A 21,489-nucleotide genomic window follows, 5' to 3' on the forward strand; every position below is an offset into this window, starting at 1 on the left:
CAGATAAGCAGAATAAGAATGAGAATTTAAGCAACTCAGTGTCAGAAAACTGAAGTCATGAATGAACTCCAAATAGGAGGTAGAAAAACTAAAGAGACAAAGTAAATTAATAAGTAAACTGCATCAAATATTCAACAATTAATGCCATTACACAAACTGTTTCCAAAATTTCTTCTATGATAAAAATATGCTTTTTTTTAAAAATCCTTAACTTCTGTGTATTGGCTCCTTGGAGGAAGAGTGATAAGGGTGGGCAATGGGGGTCAATAACTTGCCCAGGGTAACACAGCTGGGAAGTGTCTGAGGCCAGATTTGAACCTAGGACCTCCTGTCTCTAGGCCTGACTCTCAATCCACTGAGCTACCCAGCTGCCCCCAAAAATAAGCTTTTAATATCTAAATGAAAAGAGATTCAAAATAGAGAAAAAAAAAATATATATATATACACACACACACACACACATACACTCAGGGGTGGTGGGTAGGGCTCATATCCCCAAAAATCACTCTAATGAGCATACAGGAGACTTGATGCTGGCAGAGTTCATGTGGCTTTATTCAGAGATGGGGGGGGGGGGTTCAATGGTGAGGGAATACTGATGGGGGGAGAGGGGGAGGCTCCACAGTCTGAGGTCTCAGAAGTGAACCCAGATGTCTAGATTTACTCTTATTTTATAAGGATCCAACACAATGCTACCTCCACTTTCCCATCATCTATATCTTATTCTACCCTCCTTCTTCTATCCTCCTCAGTCCTTTCCCAATACTTCTGACATTTCCAAGTGTATGGGAATATTCCTTAGGTTTGCAATTTTTAGTTGAGTCAGAGTTTTAGGCCTGTCCAAGGGTTTATCAAATTGTAACAACTTGAGCTGAAACACTCTTTGAAACATTACTCAGGATATAGCATGGCAACATTGGGCTAAAGCATTCAAGTTGAAACATCTCTCAAGATATGTAGTCAAGATGATAACTTGTAAGTTTTGAGATTTCTCTCATAGGAATTAGGTCACCCCTAAACTTCTCATGGGAATAGAAGAAGGGGGGGCAATCTCTTAGCCATATTTAAGAAGAATATCAAAGGCCTATACTAATATATATATATAAATATAAAACTTCTTGGAGAAGAGGTTTCTTCTACTCTTCAAAAGGAGAGATTGATATCTCCTAGTAGAGGGCAACTAACGTCACTATTTTTCTATAGGAAGTTACCAATCTATGATTCCCAATATTAATCAATTGTATATTGGAGAATAATGTACAAATTTTATCCCACACAGCTCTATGTTGGGAAAACTCTTAAAACATCTGGACATATTAATAAAAACAACAAAAACCATATGGCTATCAATAAATGCAGAAATATATGATAACAATAATATTCAATTCTGCTTTAAAAAATACATTGGAAAACATAAGAATGGATATTTTTCTTTCCTTTTTTTTTAAACCCTTGTACTTTGGTGTATTGTTTCATAGGTGGAAGAGTGGTAAGGGTGGGCAATGGGGGTCAAGTGACCTGCACAGGGTCACACAGCTGGGAAGTGGCTGAGGCCGGGTTTGAACCCAGGACCTCCTGTCTCTAGGCCTGACTCTCACTCCACTGAGCTACTCAGCTGCCCCCGATATTTTTCTTTTTAAACCACGATAAGTTTAAAACTAAGATCCAGCATTATATGAAAAGGGAAAAACTAAAGATTTTTTTCCAAAAAATATAAATCGTAAATGTCACCACAACTGCTTAATGTTAGAAATACTAAATATACCATTAACACAAATTTAAGTTTATGGAATAAACTTGGGCAAAGAAAAAACAAAATTATCCCTTTTTATAGATGTTTATAGATATTTAGAGAACACTAAAGGGTTAACTAAAATTAAGTAAAGCAATGACTAAAGCAAAGTTAAATGTACACAAATCATGAGCATTCCTGTATATTGCCAAAAAAAACAAGACAGAGAAATTCCATTTAGAATCACTATAGAATATATAATACTTAAAAGTCTACCTACTATGATATACAAAGAATTCTACTATGCAAATAAAACTACCTTGATACTAATGACAGACTTAAGTTCATAGATAGACCGGTCTACAATATAATAAAAATAACAATACTATTTAATAATAATGTATTTATTCAGTGTTGTATCAGTCAAATTAAAGAACAAGAAAAAGGAAATAATGAAAAGAATATGAAAAGTAATCTAGCAGTACCAGATCTCAAACTATACTTACAAAGCAATAATTATCAAAATAATCTGATGCTAGTTAAAGATGCACTCTCTGATAGATTAAATACATGATGTAAAAGAACCCAGTAACCTAGCTTTCAATAATCCCAAAGATCCCAGCTATTGACTTGGAGAAGGCCTCAGTACTTGACAACAGCTGATGAGAAAACCAGAATACAGGAAGAAATTATGTTCAGATTAACACCTCAAGTTACATACTAAAATAAGATCAAGTGGACACATGACCTAGTTATAAAAGATCACATCATAAATAAATTTGAAGAGCAAAGAAGGAATTACCTTTAAAATCTATAGAGAGGGGAAGAATTTTAGACTAAAATATCCAAGATTATTAAAAGGATAAATACGATTACATTAAATTTTTAAATTTTTGCACAGTGCCAAAGCAATTAAGACAAAAAGGGAGAAAGTTGCATAGTGGGAGCTAAAATAGCAGAATAAAGAATACTCCAATTGCCCAAACTCTCCGTACACACATACAAAAAAAGAAAATAAATTGCCTAAAACAAAGAAAAGCAGGAAGGAAGCATCTCACTAGGGAAAGAAAGGAGATTAACCTAGGGAGTACAGTATCTATGGGAACCAGCAGAATGCAGACAACCCAACACTGACTGTGATGTTAAATGACAACAAAAAGGCAGAGCAAGGGACCTTCCTAGCCGAAACCACTCTACCCAGAGCAGCAAAGTAGCAGCGCAAAAGTGCAGAGTTGGAGACCAGCCAAGCTTAAGCCACTAGACCCAGGACAACAATGTGGCAGAGCAGGGAAGGAGCCCAACACATTTCCATGTGGTTTAGGGCAACGAATCAGGGAGCCAGCCAGCCCATGAGACAACAGGGGACCTGGCAGCACAGGGAGCAGAATCTAACTGAACAAAACAGCTACAAGCCTTCCCCACAATAGGTCAGCAGAGGCAACCCCTCAAAGGGCACACTTTGGGACCCAAAGCTGGGTCTATCCAAAATACCATAGAACACTGCTCTGCAAGCTTTGAACAGTGTTCCCTCTGCCCCAGGAGGAAAGCAGAACTTCAATCGATAGGTTTGGTAACAAAAATAAATAAATGGAAAGATGAGCAAAAGAAAAAAATAAACACAACACTTTAGAAAGTTACTTTAGTGACACTAATCAAAATTCAAACTCAGAAAAGGATAATGCCAAAACTAAACATCTGAAGCTCAAAAGAGTGTGAAAGTATGTCAGTCCTCAAAAGAACCACTAAAAGAACTTAAAAGAAGTTTAAAAACCAAATAATAAGAGAATTGACAGAAAGACTTAATAGCTTTGGGAGGTATGGGGGAAGGGGTATGGCAGCATTCACTGAAGAAAGTAACTCCCTAAAAACTAGAATAGGCCAAATGGAAATGGAGGACAAAAATAAACACTGAAATAAACAACTCTCTAAAGAGTAGAATTGGTCAAATGAAAAAGGAAACACAAAACCTCAAGCAAATAACTTCCCTAAAAATTAGAATTGGGTCAAAGAATAGATAGGAAATGCTTAAATGGGGTGGGGTGGGGGGGGAACTTTAGAATAAGTTTCTTTGATAAAGGTTGAATTTCTAAAATATATATGGAACTGAATCACATTTGTCAAATTAAAAGGCATTTTCTAATTGATAGTCAAAAGATATGAATAAGAAATTCTCAAGGGAAGAAATAGGCCTACAGCCATATGAAAAAATTTAAATCACTAATTATTAGAAGGGCAATTAGGTGACAAAGTGAATAGAGCTCCAGATCTGGAGTCAGGAAGACTCATCTTCTTGAGTTCAAACCTGACCTCAGACACTTATTTGCTGTGTGACCCTAGCCAAGTCACTTAATCCTGTTAGCCTGACTTTCCTGATCTGCAAAATGAGCTATGAGTCAGAAAGAATTGGACACAACTGAAATGATGAAACAACAACAATTAGAGAAATGTTAATTAATGCAGTTCTAAGGTTCTGCCTAACAATTAGATTGACAATGCTGACTAAAAAAAAAAAAGAAAAATTATAGATGTTGGAGGAACAATGAAAAAAAGCATATTGATGCACTGTTAGTAAAAATGTGAATTGGTTCAGTCTTTTTTTTTTTTGGTTCAGATATTCTTGAAAGCCATTTAGGCCAATGCTTTCAGAATTACTAAACAGAGCATATCCTTTGAGTAAATGTTATCACTGTAATTCTAGACCCCATTGAGATCAAAACAGAAAAGAAGATCCAATATGTACAAAAATATTAATTGCAGCTCCTATGAAATAATAAAGACCTGGAACTGAAAGGATACCCATCAACTGAGGAATGGATAAACAAATTATAGCATATGAAAGGAATGTATAGAATACTCTTGTGCCATAAGAAATGATGAAGGCGACTCTTTCTACTCATAGTCTCATTATTTTTCTTGTTTTATTTTTTCTGTTATTTTTCATATATTTACACATTTAACCTTCAAAGGCCTCTTTCTATTATATTTCTATAATTGCAAGCAACTCGACTTTGAGTCAAATTATGTTTCCAGGAAAAACCCAGCCCTCCAACTCCAAGATCAAGAAAAATACATTAAAAAAATCTAGGTTCAGAAGTTCTGAATCTTTTTTGTCATGGGCCCCTTGATCAGTCTGGTAAAGCCTTTGGATATTTTTATTCAGAATGATATTTGCTCATAACATTCAAAACAAAAGGAAATCCTAAATTTCAATTAGAAGTTAGTTCCAAGTTCTTGTATCTCCTAAAATCTATGCACAGATCCCACAGACCTCTGATTAAAAATCCTTAACATCATGAGGTTTGGCTCTAAATGAAGTATCAAGACACTATCTAGATCTAGCTCCTTCTCCACCTGCATTAAACCAAACAAAGATTCTACTATTTTCCATTACATTGTTTCATAAATACTCAGAGGTCCAGGGGAGGGGAGAGAAGTGTCTTATCTTATATTTATAATATCTTACTATTATGTAGTGCTTTATGCACTATGAAAACAGTAACTGGGACCCTCTTAGTCTTTGACTCTCTAAAACATGTCATTCATATTATTTTAGCCTTTCCAAATGGATTCTTTCTCACTATATGATGCTTTTAGGATTAGAGGATCATAGAAGTTCAGAGGCTGTGAAATCAACTTCTAAATTTCAAAGAAGGAAACTGAGGCCCGGAGAGGCTAAGAGACTTATTCTGAGCCACACAGTATCTGAAGTAGGATTGAAAATTCTATCAGTCCTACTCAAAAGTTCCTTTGAACTTTTTCATGGCTCTACTGCCAAACCACCTTTAAGTTTTCCAAATTCCAACATACCACAAAAGCCCCAAAATGATTAGAAAAGTATGTCTGAGATCTAACCATGACTCAGTATTATGAAAGGATTTCCTCTATCTGAGTTCTGTAGCCCATGGTCTGGTTTATATACCCTGGGATCCTCATTTGCTTTACTGACAAGAGACAGTTATAGTAATTAATAGAATCTCAGTTCATAATGTCAATCTTATCTAATTTGCACATGAAAATTTTTTCTCACCCTTTCCATTTCTATGAATTCGTCATCTAGTTTCGTTTTTTCTACTCGACTGATTTTTTCACTAATGAACTGTAAAAAAAAAAGAAAATAATTACATTATATTACATGTCATTACATTTAAACAAGTAGTTTTAAAAACTTGTATTTTCAGTATGTCAAAAAAAAGCCTAGAGTTTTCAAAAAATAAAAAGCAAAAGGATTCTTTTCAGTAAGAACAAATCACAGTCCTAAAGAATGAAAGAGGGAGAAAAGAAAAGGATTAAACATTTATATGATGCCTACTATGTGTGAGGCTCTGTGCTAAGCCCTTTTTACAAAACCATTATCTTATTTAATCCACACAACAACCCTAGGAAGTGGGTGCTAATATTATCTTTATTTTATAGTTGAGGAACTGAGTCAAACGGGCTAGTATCTGGAGCTAGATTTGAACTCAGGTTTTCCTGACTCCAGACACAATTATCTATCAACTGCACCAAGAGCTGCCTCTAAACGAACAAACTTTTTTAATTTTCTGGGATTTGAGGAGCTATTCATAATCCCATGCCTGCAGAAACTGAATACTAAAGCTACTAAGCCCTGTCTAGTTTGTCAGCAGCTAGATTCTTTTCTCTTAGGTACATAATCACAAGTTTCTACTTTGAAGTAAATATCTAAGAATTCTCCCCAAGTGACCCTCCAACCTCTAATCTATCCCTCAGAAAGATCTGTAAAGAAAAATAGCCTCAACTCCAGGGTCCCCACAAGAAGCATTAATCTCTTTTTATACCTTTTGGTAGGTATAAAAGATCTTCCTTCTCCAATAAATAAAAATATCAAAATATTATGTTTTATCTTTATTACCTTAATTATTACATTTTATCTTATTCCATTTCCATTGGTTATTTTTCTTGGTTTACACAAATAATAGTACCATTATAAAAAACATAGCCCAATAGTTTTAAGTATCCAATTTAAGGAAAGTTAAATTCCTTTTTAAATTTTCCTTTTTTATCTTGGCAATTACTCAGCAAACATTTATTAAGCCCCTACTATATATGCCAAACACTCTGTTAAGTACTGAACTGAAATAATCTCCCACTAGATGGCTTATAAAAAAAACTAAATAAACTGACCCAATCCCCCATCGAGAGGTTATTTAAAGAATTCTATTGTCCATGATTGTTCAATTCTGTTTTATTTTTACCTTTACCTTTCATAGTGAGGGTTGACTAGCCACTAAGTCACTCCCAAGAAAATTTTCAGGTAGAAGACTATGTTTTTCAGACTGGGTTACCTTCCAAAAAATATACTCAACATTCTTCTAAGAGTCCAGTAACTGGGACCACTTTATAAATCAGTTAAAACATATAAGTTAAGTACCTCTGTGCCTCTGTGCCAGAGGCCCCTAGGATACAGACATCTCTGCCCCACAAGGAACTTACATTTTATCAGGTGATTTATCTCTTTGTGCTCCAATTTTCTTATGTGTAAAATGGGAAGAAAAAAGTACCTGTAGTAACTACTTCACAGAGTACTTGTGAAGCTCAAATGCTGTCAAACAAAGCAATCTGAAGCCTTAAAGTACTATATAAACTTCAGTTAATAATAATAATCTGTATATTTTTGGTATTTTCCAATTGAGTGTTTCCTCTCCTTTGATGAGGAAGACTTATGGGAGACTCATAAACTAGCCTTAATTCAAGGAAGACTTATGGAAGACTTATAAACTAGCCTTAATTTTAAAAAAATTAAGTTATGTTGCTTTCTCAAACCAGATGAATTGAACCTGAAGGAAAAATTCTCTCTGTGAGGATAGTTTGAATATACTTCTAATTTAATGTCTAAAAGTCCCATTTTAGAATATGGTAGGATGTAAAAGCAAAAGCAAAAATCCTGACTTTCCAAACTTCCCCAAGCTTTAACATTATCTATTTATAGAAATCTGGCTTTTAATGACATAACTTTTATTACCCAAAAAAGTCTTACTGCAATACCTCATTCTAATATGAAGTAACCTTGGAGTCTTGAAAAACAGCCATGCTGGTGAAACTCTACCTGTGGAAGTTTCTACCAAGCTGAAAAAGCTTCTAGGTTCAAGTCTGATGAGACGCTAGACCAAGGAAGTACCATGGCTAATTTCAAACCATCCTAGGAAATTCCATCACCAAACTTAAAACATACTTAAATCAAAGAATCCTCTCAGAATCTTAAAGAACATTTACTTCAATATCCTTTCCAATAAAGAAGAATTCTGTCTCGCCACCCCCCACACCCCCACACCCCCACACCCCGCTTCACTCTCTCAAACTTTCCTGACAGTTGATCATTCAGACTATATGTAAACACTTCCAGTGACAATGTTCACGATTTTTTTTTTAATTAAAATCCTTACCTTCTTTTTTAGTATCACTTCTAAGGCAGAAGAGTGGCAAGAGGTAGGCAATTTGGGTTAAGTGACTTGCCCAGAGTCACATAGCTAATAAGAGGCCAGATCTGAACTCTAGGCTAATGCTTTTCCACTGAATTCCTTCATTCCCCTGTGTTCGCTACTTTATGACACAGCCCAACCCATTTACAAATCATTTTAATTGTCAAAAAGTGCTTTGCTATGGTGTTATGAAGCTACTTCCATTTTACTGGTTCTAGTTCAGCTTTCTACATAGCAGCATCTGAACTTTCTAAAGCCAGAGAATGTATAGTGCTTAAATCTTTTCTAATGTCTCCAATTTTTTTAATTGATTAATCTGTATATGGCATGGCTTTAAGTCTACCATCCTGATCATCTATCACATGAAGAGGATCTCTAGATTGTCAATGTTCTTAAAAAATAGTCCCCACAATTTAATGTGATGGAGGCAAGGAGGCAGGGCAGGCTAGGTGACTCAGGCATTTGACAGCCAGGCTTCACGTACTTCCTAGCTGTGTAACCCTGGTCAAGTCACTTACCCCACATTGCCTATCCTTTACTGCTCTTAGAACTAACATATAATACTGATTCAAAGATGGAAAGTAAGGGTTTTTTTTATGTTAACATAATGTTTCCATTTAATTTTTTTTCAATTTTAAAACCTTTTAAATAATGAAAACATTCTCATGTACATGAAATTTTGCTAGTTGATATATACAAAAATAAACGGAAATAGTACATTTTTCCTCCCTTGCTTATAGCATGAAACTTTTTCAAAAGTCACAAGGCTTTTCAGAATAGTATAACCAAGAATACTCCCAAATAAGTATGGTGTTTTAGAAAGTAAAGGTTTATATATCATGACTACTTGAATCCAGCATCTCAAAGGAAGGTGGCTAACTTTTTACCAGCTTCATTCCTATGTGCTAATCCTTCTCACCTGGGTGATGAAAACTAAATGATGAGATGAAGCATCACCTCCCACAACCATATTCCCCATGTTCCGTCTCTCCAGGATACTGTAAGAGGATACATCTTTCTTCTTGCTACTCATGTTTAAGTATGGGACTGGCCGTAAGGCAGGAATGAGCCAGAAGGTAAGATTTTTTAATACTGTCCACATGGATTTTTTTTCAACCAAAGTGAAAACATTTTACTGGAAGTTAAGCTATGGGAATAGTTTTGTTGGCTATCAATTTAGAAAATAAACATGTCCTCATAGAACAAATAAGTAGGCTTGTATTGCTATTGTTATTCAATTTCTCTTAAGTTTTTGTTTTTTAATTAATATTCTTATACTTTGTGAACCTGACCAGACACTTAATTTCTCAATGCCTCAGTTCCCCAGAAATAAAGGTAATGATAACTATATTCCATTATTTAATTTGTAGAGGGCTGTTGGGAGTAAAGTGATTTGTTAAGTCTTCAAGTACTGCATAAATGTGAAGTCAGTAAGACATTTTAAATAGGAATAATCCATTGTAAGACTGCACAGAGGCCCAATATTGTATTAGTTGCTTCATAAAAGATAAAACTTGATCAATCTCAAATAATGAAAAGCCATAGTCTACTAAAGGACATAAAATACCTTCCTTACTTATCCATTCATTCCCAATCAATATTATTAGCATTAGTCAGAAAAAAAACTCATAAGTGACTCACATTTCTGGGGCACTTGGACATTTACCAAATACTTTCCTCACAATTACACTTGGAAATCAAAAACTTCTTCCCTCCAAACAATTCTGGAACTGTCAACAATAGCAAACTCTAAAAGAATAGTTAAGACTACTGGGTTACAACAAACTCAAAATGAATTTTTTAGGCCTTTACATAATAAATTCTGGCAATGTTTAACCAGTTGATTTATTCTGAGGGTAATTTACTGTTCTGTAATTTTCTGTAGAGAAATAATATTAAAACTCTGCTTGACGGGACTTTTATGAAACAATAGTGATGTGTTTTTTCAATTGTCAGCACAGAATAGAAGGTAACTGCTCCATGGGGTTTCCTGACACATCTGGCTATGTCACAAGAAAGCATTTTGAAGTGGCTTCTCTATGAGTTTTTAAAATACTACTGAGGATAATGAGATAGGAACTGTCCCTATAAGCAAAAATAAAAATAATTTTTCTCTTTTCCCTAGTAATGAAATGAATATTTACAATTCCTTTTTACCTATTAATCAAGTCTGGATTGCTTAACATAGGACTACCAGTTTCTGATTTCAAAGTATTTCCTATCTTCTTATTCATTCAATATAACATCTTGTGTCTACCTATCTTATAAAGCCATCATTCATCATCTACTCCAACTCTACTTACTTTCCTGTTTCTCCTTTTCAAATAACCTCTGCTCCATTGACGCTAATCACCTCTATTTATTTCTACTGTGTTATGCTCCTTCTTGCCCACTCCTATGTTTTTTATTCATGTTCCCCTTCTCCTAGACTACACTACCCTCTTCTGCAATTCACTTGCCATTTTCCACATCCTTCAACCTTTCCTGAGTTGAACCCATCTAGACCAACTTATATCTACACAGAAATTCTTTCTGAAACATACCTAACAAATAATCATCTCACTTTCATTTGGAGACTTCCAGTGATGGAGAACTCATTATCGTCTGAAAAATAACATTTCACTTTTGGGCAGCTCTTATTTAAAAGAAGTTCTTCCTTAAACTGGGCTTATTTGCTACTTCACATTAGTCCTATTTCTTTTCTCTGATGCCAAAGAGAACAAGTCTAATCTCTCTTCCATATGACAAACCATTCAAATACTTGAAGGAAGCTATGATGTAGCCCCCATACCTTCTCCAAAATAAACATTCCCATTTCTTTCAACCTGTCCTCATATGGAAGAGTTCCCAGTACCCTCATAATTCTGGTCACTCTACTTAAATTCACTCCAATTTGTCAGTCCTCCCTAAAATGAGACATTAATAGTCCAAATGACTCTATGTCTATCAATGCAACCAAATGTCATATTAGCTTTAATCTCAACATATCACACTGATATTCCTTGAGATTACAAACGCGCGCGCGCACACACACACACACTGATTATTTTATTTTTCTCTCCCCTGAACTTTTACAGCATTGGCAGTATATAAACAATTCAGCACACAATTATACAATACCTTTTATGAGAAGTGACTTTACACTATATCCTGTATTTCAGGAGAGAGAAACCAACAGCTATACCACCCCTGCAAAAGCAAGAAGAATTTAGGTTCATGGCCAATGATACCAAAGTAGAAAGCAGGAAAAAGGAACACAGGGTCAAACCTAATTGAGCAGAAATAGCACATTTCCTGAAAAGAATCAATAAAGACAACCAGTTTCCTGGTTCTCCTTACCACTGATGTTTTCTTCCCTCAAATTGTTAAGTATACAGTTAATTCCATGGCTTCGTAGCTTTAGAGCTGGATAGGAACTTAAAAACGAACATCAAATCCAATCCCCTAATTTTTCAGACAAGGAATCTAAGGCAGAGAGCTTTAGATAGTTTGCCCTGAGTCACAAAGTTAGTTAAGTGTCTGAGGCACAATTTGAACTTATCTCCAATTCTAGTTCTCTTGCCCCTGTTCCAACACTCTGGTCTTTTGATGCATGTGATGAATACAGAAAAGCATGAAAAGATTTACATAATCTTAAGCCCATTGAAATTAGCAGGGTCAATAAAACAATGAATATATAAAATGTATACAACAATAAGAAGTGAAAGATCTGGAAGAAGAGACATGAGTACATATTCCTATTTCACTCCTTTGCTGAGTTGGGAATCCCACAAATATAACACATTGCATATGTTTTTAAATTTTATTCTAGGGATTGACTGATTTTGCCAATTTTTTTTCTTCCTTAGAAAAAATATTATTTGTTACAATATATGGCTCACTGGGGCATGATACTGAGAGAAATTCTGGTGATATACAAAAGGTTTCAATAAAAAGATGAGTTCAACCATTCTAAAAAGCCATTTGTAAGTACTCAAAGTATCTAAAATATCTATAATCTATAACCCAAATGTCCCACTGCTAGAAGTAGACCCCAAAGATGTCAAAGACAGAAAAAAGATATCATAAATGCCAACATTTTCCTAGAAGTATATTGTATGGCAGGAAAGAACTGGAAACAAAGTAGACACCCAATCAACTTGGGAATGGTGAGACAAATTGTGACATATGAAAATAAGAGACTATTACTGTGAGTAAGAAATGATGAACAATTTATAAAGACAGACATGAAGAGATTTATACAAACTGATACAGTGAAGTAAGCAACACCAGGAATTCAATATACAAATTACTATAATAATGTAAGTGGAATAAAAAGAATAATAAAACAATGAAAATTGAATGCTATTAGGTATAAATGGATTTTATCTTAAAATGATATGAAGCATCTGCCTAAAACCACCAGCAAATATTATCTGTAATGGGGAAAAGCTAGAAGACTGGTTCCTTATAAGATCAGAAATGAAATGAGAATGCCTATTATCACCAATATTATTTAACATAGTATTAGAAACGCTAGAATTAGCAAATTCTAGAGAAGAAAAAGAAATGGAAGGAATCAGAATGGGCAAAGAGATAATAAAACTATCTGTTTGATGATGACATGATGGCAAAAATTCAACTAAAAAGTTAATTGAAACTATCAATAATTTTAGCGAAGTAGCAGGATGTAAAATAAATCCATATAAATCATCAGAATTCTTAAACATTACTAAGAAAGTTCTTTAAGAAAAGGTAAAGATATATCACTTAAAAAAGAATAAACATAAATACATAGATAGAATAAAATGCCTGGGAGTATACCTGTCAAAACAAACCCAAGAACTACATGAACATAATTGTAAAACATTTTTTGCACAAGTAAAATCAGATCTAAATATTTGGATAAGTATTAATTGTTCATGGATGGGCAGAGCCAATATAATTAAAATGGTAATCCTAGCTAAACTAATCTACCTATTTAATGCCTTCCCAATTAAATTATCAAAAAATTATTTTGCTATTAGAAAAAATAATAATAAAATTCAATTGGAAGAATAAAAGAAAGAATATCAAGGGAATGAATGGGGAAAAATAAAGAAAGGAGGTCTAGCAGTATCAGATTTTAAATTGTATGATAAAGTAGTAATTATCAAAACAATTGGACTTTTGGGCTAAGATGGCCACAGAGTAGTAGTAAGGGTCTCTTTCTCCTCACCATCAACCAATATAAAAAGCCTCAAAAGAACAAAAAGCAAAAGCAAACGAGTGAAAGGGCTCTACTATAGGGCACAGACTCAAAGGTAGGCAGGATCTGGGCATTTCTACGCTATAAGGGGATAAAATTACTCATACCAAAGTGCAAACTAATCACCCCTCCCCCCACTACACCTACCACACAAGAGTCAGAACATGTATGGGGCAATAGCTAGGTTCTCGGGAGCTGGCTGAGGATACCACAGACCTATTCCTAAGAACAGCGAGACTTGGGACCCCAGGAGGCTGAGAAAAACAAAGCTTGGGGGCAAAGACAGGGCTATAAGGGTAAAAAAGGGGTTTTATGGGTTCAATATATTAAAGATGGTTGCCAGAGGATTAAACTATTATCAATCCTCAATTAAGAATAATCTCAAATCAAAACTGATTTTTATGGAAATTTATTTACATAAGAGAAGAGAGAGAGGAAGAAAATAAGAATCTATCTCACTAATTAATCCAGGTAGATCTTAACCCTCAGCCGCAGGCTGGGAGGTAAATGGAGCAAACTTCATTCACAGAGTCTATAAAAGGAAGTTTCTTAATAGAAGTTCAGGAAGATTCAGTCTTTAAACTCACCACATGGAACAGTCTTGGTCAAGAACCAGCAAAGCTCCCTCAGGTCCCCTTCACCAAACCAGAAGCAGCGTCACTCACTCAACTCCCTCTTTTGAAGGGGTCACGTATGCGTCACTTCCAGTGCTTTCCCCAAGCCTGCATGTCCAATCACAATAGACGCTTTCTCATAGAAAGCATAGTGGGCAGTTGGTTGATTCTGATTCCTTACTCACTCTAGCACACGTAGGTTAGGACCTCCCAGAATTGGAAGGTGCTCTCACCTTTGGTGATTAAATCTAAAGATGGGCAGTGTAGACTTAATCTAATTATCACAGGGCAGAGAGGGGCTGCCCACAGCAGACACAGGGGAGACTGAAAAATAGCCTCAAGGCAAAACTGTGCTGAAGTTCCATACACAGAGAACTGCCTACACTCTTCACTTAGACTTCTGGCTGGGAAGGGAAGGAAAAACTAACATATCAATGGCCAACACCCAAGAACTACAATCTATAACTACCAAAAAAAAATAAGAAAAAGCCTTTGACTCTGAATAATTTCTACTTAGAGAAACAGCAAACTATAGAGGAGACAGCAGAGGATGACAAACAAGCAAACACATCCAAACTTTCCTCCAAAAAATGAAAATTGGTCACAAGCTCTCCAAGAAATCAGGCTGGAATCTGAGAACCAAATTAAAAAGATAGGAGAAACTTGGCAAGAAAAGTGGGAAATAGTTCAAAAAGAAAATAAAAGTTAAAAAGACAGAATATCCCACTTGGAAAAAGAAGCCCAGGAATCAAATGAAATGATAAGCAAACTGAAGACCAGAAATGACCTGCTGGAAGAGATGAAAAGCAGGATAGACCAAAGCACAAAGGAAAATGAAAAGGTCTTAGCTGAAAACCAATCTTTAAAGACTAGAATTGAGCAAGTAGAAGCTAATGATTTCACAAGACAGCAAGAATTAATAAAACAATTGGTACTAGCTAAGAAATAGAAAGGTAGAGCAGTAGAGCAGAACAGATGGATAACAAGTAACAGCATAAGAATATAATAATCTTATATTTGACAAAACCATAGATCCAGGTTTTGAGGATAAGGAATCACTATTTGGTAAACATTTCTGGGATATTGGAAACTAGTTTGGCATAAACTAGGTATAGATCAATATCTTATCCCATTCATTAAAATAAGATCAAAATGGATACATGATCTAGACATAAAAGAAGATACCATAAGTAAATTAGAAGAACAGGTAGCAGTACCTATCAAATTTATGTATAGAAAAGAATTTGAGTCAACAAGAAATAGAGAGCATTGTGAAATGTAAAAGAGATCATTTTGAGTACATTAAATTGAAAAGGTTTTGCACAAATAAGTACTGCCAAGATTAGAAGGAAAGAAGAAAATGGGAGCTGGAGGGAATTTATAGACAGCTTCTCAGAGAGATGTCTCATATCTAAAATATAGAGAGAATTTTGTCATATTTATAAGAATTACAGCCATCTTCCAAATGATAAATGAACAAAAGGTACGAAGAGACAATTTTTGAATAAAGAAACCAAAGCCATATATAGATCACTGGACTGAAGAAATGCAAACTGAAACAACTCTAAAATACCACCCTATTCCCATCAGACTGGCTAAAATGACAAAAGGGCAAAGTGACAAATGTTCGAGGATCTATGGAAAAATGGGAAAACCACAGTTGGTAGTCCTGTGAATGGATCCAACTATTTTGGAAAACAATATGGAATTACACCCAGAGTTATAAATTGTGTATAATCTTAGACCCAGAAATACTATTGCTGAATCTGTTTCACAAGGAGATCAATGAAAGAAGATAAGAATTCATATGCTTCCAAAACATTTATAACAGCTTTCTTTGTGGCAGAAAAGAACTGGAAACCGAGGGGATGCCCATCAATTGGGGAATGGCTGAACAAACTGATAAATGATTGTGAACTACTGTGCCATAAGAAACAATGAACAGTTTGATTTTTTTAAAACTTGGAAAGAATTACATGAGATAATGAACAGTGAAATGAGTAGAACCAGGAGATCATTATACATAGTAACAGAATTAATGCTGGAAGAATAAACTGTAAATGTCACCTCCAGAAAATGAGCAGAAAGGAAAATACGAAAGACTTAACTTATATGAGTACATGTTGGTCTCTTTGATGGATCTTTTGGGAAGCAGGAAGGTGAGGAGGGGCTGGGACAATAGTGGACACGATTTATCCTGTACATATGAAGAAAAGTAAGCTAAACATATAGATTTGTGATTTCATTTGTATACTATCTTCTTTTTCTCTTTATGTGGAAAGGGTTATTTCATTTGGTTTTATAAAATTTTGAATAAAAATGAATTTTAAAAATTGAATGCTATGAAATTATAATAACCAAACAGCTCAAAAGAAGAGAGTATACTTCACTTTGTGCTACTCTGCAGAGGGGGAAAAACTATGGATATAGATCATTGCATAATATCAGACTTTTTTACTATGTTGATTAATTTTGCTATACTTCTTTTTTTCTTTTTTATTCTTTTTATAAGAGATGGTTTGAGGGAATTATATTATTATAATCCTTTTATGATAAGGGAAAGTAGTGGAAGAAATAAATATAGTAAGAAATGTAGGTAGCATAAAATCAAAAGCTATAACAATTTATTTTTAAAAAGAAAAGGATGAATAGCTGTGAAAGTGTAAGGCTTACTATTAGAACTTCTATTATAGACTTTTTTTGGCAATTAAATCTTCTATTTATAGTAAGCTTGTTAGATAGACTATATAGCTGAAAAAAATCAAACTCCCATATAGTAAGTTTATTATTAACGTTACGCCAGTTGTTACAGATGTGACTGTGGTTAGGAAGTATTTGCTGAGTTCCTTGGAGTTAAGGGAAATTCTCATAATTTATGTCTCTGAAGGTGTGATGTCCTGCCCTGGAGACCTTCAGGAAAGGTGTTTAGTATTGCAAAGTGTTAAGAAAGAGAAAAAGAATTTCTTAGCAAAACGTTGCTCAACTGCAGGGTGATATGAAACAAAAATACAATGGTTAATTCAAGAAAGATTAAGGTAAGCAATTTTAGGAATTTCCTTTAAAACCTGAATTTTTAAATAACCACTTGGAAGTTTTTTCTTCTGCTTCTTTTCATGAAAAGTCAAGAGTATTAATCAAGGAAAATGAAAAAAAAATCATATGAATAAGACACCTAACTAGAAAGTTACAAATTAAATACATGCCTGATTTGATTAGAATCCATATCTTTTATGATAGGAATAGTCTACATTTATCTAGTACTTTGCAGTTTCAAAAGCATTTTTGTAAAAATTGTGTGACAGAGGCAAGCTATGTAATCAATCAATAAACAAGCATTTTATTATGTCTGCTATGTGTCAGCTACTGTGTTAGATGCTAGGGATACAAAAACAAAAATGAGACAGTTCCTGCCCTCAAAAGTTTACATTCCAATTTAGGAAGCAAGTACATGAAGAATGTCTGTGAAATGAAAACAAGGACTATTTTGGAAAAGAGAGCACAGAGCACAGCAACTTCAAGGATCAGGAAAGGCAAAGTGTAAATTGCAATGGAGCTGGATTTTGAGGGAAACCAGGGATTCCAAGAGGAAATGAAGAGGTAGAGCATTCCAGGATTGAGGAACAATGCAAAGACATGGAAATGGAAGATTGCACATCATACATTAAGAACTATAAGTAGGCCAAGATGGCTACCACAGAACAAGTGAAAAAAAATGTGCAAAAAGCCTGGAAGGTAAAAAGCAATTATGTTGTGAAAAGTTTATATGCCTGACAGAAGGTTTATATTTGATCCTAGGGGTGACAAGGAAACACTAGAGTTAATTGAGTAGTGAAGTTAAATAGTCAGTCCATTCCTTCATGAAAATAACTTTAGCACCTGTGTGTAGAATAGTTTGGAGTAGAGATCAAATAAGGGGCTATTAAACAAGAGATGATGAAGGTCTGAACTAGGACAATGACTGTGTGAGTTGAGAAAATAAGATGTATGAAGACAAGCTTTAACACCTGGATTATAGGGTGAAAGAGAAAAGAGAAAAGATGTCACCAGGGGCAAACCTGGGCGATTAAAAGAACATAAATAGGGGCAGCTGGGTAGCTCAGTGGATTGAGAGCCAGGCCTAGAGGCAGGAGGTCCTAGGTTCAAATCCAGCCTCAGACACTTCCCAGCTGTGTGACCCTGGGCAAGTCACTTGACCCCCATTGCCTACCCTTACCAATCTTCCACCTATAAGTCAATACACAGAAGTTAAGGGTTTAAAATTAAAAAAAAAAAAAAAGAACATAAATACCATCAGATACCACTGAAACAAGAGAACAAATCAACAAAACTCATCAATAGTAAGAGAGAAATTTGGGAAAGGAGTTGGTGTGGAGGGGGAAATGTCCTTTTTATAGCAAGCTGAGTTTGAGGTACCTGTAGGGCACTTAGTATGAAATGTCCTAGCAGCAGTTTGTGACATGGAAATGAACAGCAATGGATTAGGTCTGAGTCACCTAAATAGCAATAATTTGCATAACATCCATGAAATGAATACAAGGACTGTTTTACATTAGTAGGTAGAATTGTCAAAAAAGGTTAGGTTGCATTCAAACTCAATTTTAAAGAAAACCAAGGTGGAGCTAGTGGATTGAGAGCCAGGCCTAGAGATAGAAGATCCTAGATTCAAATCTGGCCTCAGACACTTCCCAGCTATGACCCTGGGCAAGTCACTTAACCCCCATTGCCTAGCCCTTAACACTCTTCTGCCTTGGAATTGAATCAATACCAAGGAAGGAAAGGAGAGAGAGAGAGAGAGAGAGAGAGAGAGAGAGAGAGAGAGAGAGAGAGAGAGAGAGAGAGAGAGAGAGAGAGAGAAATGGCTGAACAAGTTATGGTATATGATTGTGATGAAACGCTACAGTGCTATAAGAAATGATAAGNAAGAGACAGGAGAGAGAGAGAGAGAGAGAGAGAGAGAGAGAGAGAGAGAGAGAGAGAGAGAAATGGCTGAACAAGTTATGGTATATGATTGTGATGAAACGCTACAGTGCTATAAGAAATGATAAGCTGGATAATTTCAAAAAACCTACAGCAATTTAATATGAACTGATGCAAAGTGAAGTTAGCAGAAACAGAAGAACATTTTACATAGTAACAGCAAAACTGTTTGATGGACAAGTGTGAATAACCTAGCTCCATGATGGCAAACCTATGGCACAAATGCCAAATATAGCATGCAGAGACATCTCTGTGGGCTTGCCTGTGCCCCTCCAGGAAGTTGCTCCTTGCTCCCTTCTCACTTTCCACCATGTCTCCCTATCCCCATGGACTTAATCCTTCCCCTGAGCAGAGTGCTCAGGCTACTCCCCTCCCTTTCTCTCCACCCCTATCTGGATCAAGGGACTGCAGTAAGGGGGAGAGCATCTCCTCACCCACTACCTACCCCCCAATGCAAAGGGAGGAGGACTTGGTCTCTGAGTCATACACACTCTAAAATCAAGCTTTCCCCACCTCCCTCAAGCAGGGCAGAAGACCCCTCCCTCAGCCCACCCCCAGGAAGACTGGATGCAGGGGCAGGTCCCTGTGGCTACAAGAGGCAGCTTCCCCCTGGTGGGTGTGAGCCAACCTGCCCCCAAACTCAGAGGAGGGGGGTCTTAGTTTCTGAGCCACCTACCTCCCAGGCTTCTTTGGCAGCAACCCCATTCCTCTGAACCCCCCATGTGGCTGGGTGCAGGGGCAGGTCCCTGTGGTGGCAAGAAGTGGCTTGGGGGGCTGGAAATCCAGCCCTGCCCCCCCAACACAGGAGGGATGGGGCACAGCATGCAGTCTGGGGACCAGGGAAGGACCAGGCATGGGGTCCCTAAAAGGTTTGCCATCACTGACCTAGCTATTCTCAGCAATATAGGGATCTAAGACAATCCCAAAAAGTCATGATGAAAAAATGCCTAAATGAAGACCAAAACATACTATATTTCACTTTCTTCTTTTTTTGTTGTTGTTCAAGATCTCTTCCACAAAAATATGGAAAAATGTTTTGCACGATTGTACATGTAAAATCTATATCAGATTGCTTACTCTTTCAAGTAGGAGAAAGGGATAAGTGAGTGAGAGAGAGAGAGAATTTTGGATCTCAAAAGTTGTTTAAAAGCATGTTAAAAATTGTTTCAACATGTAACTGGGGGGAAATTATTTTTTAAGGTATAACCATGCTCTTCAGATACTCATACCAGGACACTACCCATTTCCTTGCATGTGACTCTCCCAACTCTATGCCTTTTTATTGACTATCCCCTAATACTGGAATATCTCCTTATCTTTTTGCATTCTGGTTTCATTCAAGACTTGGTTCAAATACCATCTTCTTTTTTTTTTAAACCCTTAGACAAACTTCTATTTTAGAATCAATACTAAGAGTGAGTTCCAAAGCAGAAAAGCAGAAAGAACTAGGTAACTGACAATAAATGACTTGCCCAGGGTCATACAGATAATGTTTGAGGTCACATTCTAACCCAGGACCTCCCATTTCCAGGCCTGGTTCTTTATCTACTCAGTCACCTAACTACCCCTCAAATCCCATCTTCTGCAAGTGACCGTTCTTTGTTCCTCCCCAACTGCTACATAATTCTCTCCAAGATTATCCCCTATATGCACTGCATATATCTTGTTTATCCATAGTTTTCTGCATTAGCATATAAACCTCTTGGAGTACAAGGACTGTGTTTTTGTCTTTCTTTGTATCCCTAGGGCTTAGGAAAGTTGTGGTAGACTATTTCAGAGATTTTCACGTTGCCTAATCATAAAAACCTGCCCTCTCCTTTTTCTCAAAATATATATGTGTACCCTTCTCAAGTCTCTTGGGAGGCCTTAGTCTATCCAAACTATGTCCCCCAAACATGTGTTTTTTAATTCTCTCAATAGAAATAAACATCTTGACTACAGAACTACATGCTTGTATGGCTTTAAGGATGACAAGAGAGAGAAAGAAGCCTATTAGTATAGAGTAGTGATGGGCAAACTTTTTAAAGATAGGGAAATGCTCATCTGACAGTCTGTTTCTAAGGCAACTCTTTCGAAGTTTCATTGTATTGTATCCTATTCGTCAGATTAGGAATAATGTCCCACAGCCAGATAGAACATTTCCGGGGGCCATATCTGGCCCACAGCCGTAGTTTGCCCATCACTGGTCTAGAATTTTGCATATGTTGTCTGAACAACTGTGTCATTTGGTTTTGGTCAACTGTTTTTATTTGTTACAAATGAAGGCTCACTGGAAGTAGGAGGAAATACTACCTTGAAATGAATGTAAAGTAAGAGTTGTAATGATAGAAACCACTCCCTAAATTTGTCCTAACCTGCACTCCATTTTTGCGTGCTTACATTGCAGGACATAGGGGCATGGAGGATAAAAGGTATAGGGTGGAGCTCTCAATCTCTCTCTCAATCTCTCTCTCTCTCTCTCTCTCTCTCTCTCTCTCTCTCTCTCTCTCTCTCTCTCTCTCT

At 36.0% G+C, this 21,489-nt stretch overlaps 1 protein-coding gene across 1 annotated transcript in view; it reads right to left on the reverse strand.

Moving 5' to 3' along the window:
- The window catches only part of SH3GL3 (SH3 domain containing GRB2 like 3, endophilin A3), an 81,010-nt gene extending 71,808 nt beyond the window's left edge, over positions 1 to 9,202 (reverse strand). The window contains exons 1-2 of the mRNA XM_044660157.1: positions 9,089 to 9,202; positions 5,760 to 5,828 (exon numbers count right to left, since the gene is read on the reverse strand). Of these exons, the coding sequence (XP_044516092.1) occupies positions 5,760 to 5,828; positions 9,089 to 9,202 (183 nt within the window). The remainder of the gene's footprint in view (positions 1 to 5,759; positions 5,829 to 9,088) is intronic.
- Positions 9,203 to 21,489: the final 12,287 nt, after the last annotated feature.

This window comes from Gracilinanus agilis, chromosome 2, assembly GCF_016433145.1.
Source record: "Gracilinanus agilis isolate LMUSP501 chromosome 2, AgileGrace, whole genome shotgun sequence".
Taxonomy (NCBI): Eukaryota; Metazoa; Chordata; class Mammalia; order Didelphimorphia; family Didelphidae; genus Gracilinanus; species Gracilinanus agilis.